The sequence below is a fragment of the Chinchilla lanigera genome, unplaced genomic scaffold (genome assembly GCF_000276665.1).
Source record: "Chinchilla lanigera isolate Chin_1 unplaced genomic scaffold, ChiLan1.0 scaffold00029, whole genome shotgun sequence".
Taxonomy (NCBI): Eukaryota; Metazoa; Chordata; class Mammalia; order Rodentia; family Chinchillidae; genus Chinchilla; species Chinchilla lanigera.
Window position 1 is genome coordinate 6,458,077 of NW_004955430.1, and position 5,323 is coordinate 6,463,399.

General features: G+C 36.4%; 1 protein-coding gene across 2 annotated transcripts in view; it reads right to left on the reverse strand.

Moving 5' to 3' along the window:
* The window catches only part of Fam208a (family with sequence similarity 208, member A), a gene marked incomplete in the record, with an annotated part of 40,302 nt that overhangs the window by 17,422 nt on the left and 17,557 nt on the right, over positions 1-5,323 (reverse strand). For both annotated transcript variants that reach the window (XM_013515613.1, XM_013515614.1), the window contains 3 exon segments: positions 2,200-2,898; positions 4,256-4,327; positions 4,811-4,883. In XM_013515613.1, coding sequence (XP_013371067.1) covers positions 2,200-2,898; positions 4,256-4,327; positions 4,811-4,883 — 844 coding nt within the window.

Below are 5,323 nucleotides of genomic sequence, written 5' to 3' on the forward strand. Positions count from 1 at the left end.
CAACAAACCAAAGATGGCTTTCTTAGCTGCAAAATAAGGGTAATAATGGCCTAATACTTGCCAGGTATGGTGGTGCGCACCTGTAATCCTAGCACTCAGAAGGCTGACGCAAGAGGATTGCCCCAAGTTGGAGGCCAGCCTCAAGTACACAGTGAGCTCAAGGCCGGCCTTAACTACATAAAACAAGTCTCTATTTCAAAAACCAAGAAGAAGGGAAAAAAGCCTACTATTCAAGAACCGAAGAAGTTCTTATAATAAAGCACCCAGAACTTAGCACTTAAAACTATCAAGACACAGGTCAACAATTTAAGATAGCATGTATCTGGCTCAAAACAGATCACAGGTCCGACATAAGTTGAAGGAGATGGAGACAATGAATAGAACAACCAGAAAGCTGAGGAAGGGTCTCTGACCTGCAGACATACAAAAACTAAGAGAAGTACAAGATGCTTCAGGAAAAGAGAAAAGGAAGGAAAAGACTGACCGCAACATAGTCTAGGGAGGGAGATGAATATTAACTACAGTATACAAAAGAATAGGAAAAACAGCTGGATGAAGCCAGTCTGTAACAGAATGCCAAGTACAGAAGGTGAAATTTATCACAAGTTAACAAAGCGGTGTTGACAAGAACATGATACTGGAGTGAATCGAAGAAATTAGTAAGTCAAGAAAGCCACGAAGGAGATGAGAATATGGACAAGGAAAGTAACACTGGAAAGAAAAAGAAACACAGGGAAAAAATCCTCAGAGGTACTACTGCAGTTACAGCTGTCAAAACCGTAACTTTCTTTGTACTGTTCAATATAGGTTGTACAGTAGGTGAAATGTATTTTTATTTTAATTCACTTAAGCTTAAATAACAACACATGGCTAATAACTAAGATACTGAATTAATACAAGGATAAAAGACAGAAGTCATGACACAAATATAGATTGCTGGGAGCATAAAAGTGCAGTAAGGACATTGATCTGTCCAACCTACTCACAGAGAAAATAAATCTGAAAAGACAAGAAAGCTGGGCATGATAGTGCATGCATATGATCCCAGGACTCAGGAAGCTGAGGTAGGAGGATGCCATGGAATTCAAGACCAGCTTGGGGTCCAATAGTGAGTTCAAGGCTAGCCTAGACTGCTTAGCAAGACCCTGTCTTTAAAAACAAACAAACAAACAAACAAGAAAACTCCTCAGTAAGAAACAGAGGAATACTCATAGACTTGCCATACTTGAAAACAATGGTACAAAATGTGAACCGTCATATCAAAGGCTCCTGAATGCAAAAACAATGTATTTCATGCTGATGGATTTAGGAATGTGTGAATATTTTAAAAATTTAAGTGATAAAAATGTTTAACTTACTTGAAATATTTAAACAAATACACTTAAGAGTCTCCATTTTTGTCTTTTCTGTCAACCAAAACAGAAAGCAAAGCAAAAAAAAAAAAAGAAGCCATTCCTAGATTCCTAGGGTGGAAAATTACATATATTCATCTAAGAAATATTAAAGGTCAAAAGATTTCTTCCATTAAGTAACATCCTAAAAAAATCTAGTATTGTTATATTTCTCCAATTATGAAATTAAAGGAATCTAAAAGGATAGGAGCTCTGATGAGAAGGAAAATAGTTGGGTATACTTTATTTTATTAGCCTAAGTCAAACTATTCAGAAATTTAACATACTACGGCAGGAGTAGAAAATACGTCCTGTATAGGACCAGACAGTAAGTATCTTAGACTTTGTGGGCCACAGATATAGTCTCTATCCCAACTCTTTACAGTTGCCTTTATAGTGTAAAAGCAGCTACGCGCACACACATGAACAGGCATGGCTGTATTTTTTTTTTTTTTTGTATTGGGGATTAAATTCAGCACTTCATGCTTGCCAGGCAGGTGCTTGCACCACTGAGCTATCTCCCCAGCCCTAGGCATGGCTGTTTTCTAACACAGCTTTCTTTACAAAAAGATAGGGACAATCTGGATTTGCCCTTAAGCTTTAATTTGCACACCTCTGTGCTATAGGAAAGAATGAATTCCTGTATTTTTGGATATTTTTATAAAAGAAACCTACTGGGGCTGGGGATTTAGCTCAGCGGCAAAAGCGCCTACCTGGCAAGCACAAGGTCGTGAGTTCGGTTCCCGGTACCGGAGAAAAACAAAACAAAAAAAAAAACAAAACAACAAAAAGAAACCTACTAATTTACCTTCATATAGATGGTAATTTTCAGATAAATTACTGGTTTTGGCGAGCTTTCTCATATTTTCAGGTAGGTCTTCAAGCTTCCTCTTCAAGACAGTTTTGCTTCTTGTATCTTCTGTGTCTGAGTCCCTGCCAACATTTTTTTTCCTAGACTGAATTAAATCAATCAATTCTTTGACTCTATCCTTATCATAATCCAAAGAATGACATGACTTTTGCTTTCCAGGTGTAACAGTTTCACGCTTTGTGTTATTTCGTTTTCCAAATTTCATTTTTGTACCATTCATTTCTTCTTCTTGACCATCGTAATCTGAAAGTGGACTGAACTGTTGAAGTTTTTTATTTTCTTCAAATAGCTCTTTTAGTTTACAAACAGGTAGTTGATACATTTCAGGTCGAAAAATATAGGTACGCAAACAATCATCAATATGGGACTTATGTTTTGGTGCTGAGTATAAGAATTTTTTATCATCTAAACGTGAATCATATGAAAACATAAATTCTCGTTTACCTGAACCAAAACCTCGTTTAAAAAATTCAGTTACATACTTTTCAACAACAGAATGAAAATTTATCGTGTTTATACTTTTGCATTCCTTTCGACAATGAATCAAAGCAAACTGTAAGAACTGAGCTATTCTTAACATATCCGGCACACTCTCATGCCTCTCCTGTAGTGCTGTATTGGTGGAAACTTTTTGTGCTGTAAATAAACAACAAAAATAACGATCAAGAAACTCATCAAATACAGATATACATACTTCCAAAAATGTGTAACATTTTATACCCTAATATATATACAAGTATGTACTATAGCAATAGCATGTTCAGAAGCCAAAAAGAGACCAATAAAAAAGTAAAACAAATGAAATAGCAAAACATATTTTTAAAAGAAAAAAACACCCAATCAATCAAGATCTTAATTTCATACTACACCTACGCAATTCAAATATTGGTAAACAAGGGCCGAGGATCTAGCTCAGTGGCACAGTGCCTGCCTGGCAAGTGCAAGGTTGAGTTCAATTCCTTGTACAAAAAAAACCAAAAAAACAAAAAAACAAAAACACACAAATATTGGTAAGCAAAACAAAAGGAGAAATAAAGAAGTCAAGACCTCAGACTTGCTGGGTGTGGTGGCGCACACCTGTAATCCCAACACTGGAGAGGCTGAGGCAGAGGATCATTGTGAGTTCCAGGCCAGCCTGAGATACAGAGTGAGCTCAAGGCCAGCCTGAACTGCATAGTGAGACCCTGTCTCATCTCTTCCTAGTAACTGGCAAAATAGCAAGTGCAAAAGACCAAAAAAAAAAAAACAAAAACCTGAGACTCCAAGCAAGACACTCTAAATGACAGCAATGTCATTCCTTTCTCTCCTAAGTAACAACTTTAACTTCATATAAACTCTCTTCCCCATAAGCAGATACACAGGCACAAAGTAGCCACAACTGAGAAACACACTCATTAGTAGAAATTCATTCTTAGTCCAACAGTAAACTCCTTGGTGGGAACTTACACAGTATTAAAGTTTATCTTTACAAAGGGTGAACAGCTAACTTTCTCTAATCAATACCAACAAATCCTCATTAATTTTGAATGGCCTATAATTTAACCTAGTACATGATACTTTAAAGTCACTAAAATACGAATGAAAAATGCACTAAGAAAAATAACCAGTTTTCTTCCCCTTCCCACTTGAGTCCCCTTTTCCCTTCACCCTTTTTCCTGCTGCTGCTACCATCCTGTGATCTTCAATAAAGGTATCTACCTACTACATAAAAAAAGAAAAATAATCATATAAAACCCTCAAAAGCTAGTTATAATACTATAACAATTACATCAAACTTTGTTAGTGAAAAAGCAATGATAGCACCAAAAATCTTTTTCTTAATTAAGATAAATACCAAGTCATATGTATGTTTTAAATTGTTAATACCTCTGATTCTCCCCAATATTTACCAAAACATGATGTAGGAAAGATAAAATGTTTATAGTGAGTTAGCTGACAATTTTCAGTAACATGTAGGTATAAGTAATTAGATTTAGATATTTAAAGAACTTACAAGTAATTATGCCTCTAGGTTCTTGAAACAGAAACAAAGCATGTAGGATTCGAGACTTGACAGTCTGATGTTCTAAAAAACAGAAGCCAAATTCGTTAGCAATGTGTCTTGGGGGGCGGTTTTGTGTTTTTGTTTTTTTGGGTTTTGGGGTTTTTTTTTTTTTTGTCTTTTTGAGACAGGGTCTTGCTTTGCAGTTTAGGCTGGCCTTGATCTCACTTTGTAGCCCAGAGGCTGGTCTCGAAGTCACAACAATCCTCCTGTCTTAGCCTCTGAGTGCTGGGATTACAGGCATGGGCCACCATGCCCAGCAGCAATGTTTTTGTGGGGTTTTGGGTGTTTTGTTTTTTTTTTTTTTTGGAAACAAAGTATCACTGTGTAGTTCAGGCTGGCCTTGAACTCACTAGGTAGCCCACACTGGCCTCAAATTCATGGGGATCCTCTTGCCTCAGCCTCCGAAATACTAGGATAAGAAGCATGTGCCATCACACCCAACTGCAATGTACTTTAACTGAAAGATTTTCTAAACTGTTAAAAAGTAAAGAGAAGATTACTTACCATATGGAGAAACCATCTGATAAGGAGAGAGAAGAAAAAGGAATCCTTTGTCTCCCAATGGTTTAACAAGAACCTGTATTTTGGAAAAGGAAAAAATGTATCTGTTTTATTATTACTTACCATAAGTCAGATACATAACATTTTCTACTAATTATAAAGAAAAAAGTTCTAAATCTTTTTAAGCAAAATATTACTACTCAATTCATTTACAATTATTTAATCCTCAGAACCATCACTGCCCAAAACAAGAAAAAAATCCTCAGCTCTATCAGCTCTGCTGATTAACAGAATTCCAATCAAATTTGTTTTTATATACTACAACTGGAGAACGTTACTAAAATCATCCTCATAATTAACTGTGAAGCAAACTTAACTAATTTTTCCCTGAAGCAAAAATACAAATACCAAACTAAAGACTTCGTATTTTTAGGGGCTGGGGATTTAGCTCAGCGGCAAAGCGCCTGCCTGGCAAGCGCAAGGTCGTGAGTTCGGTTCCCGGTACCAGAGAAAAAC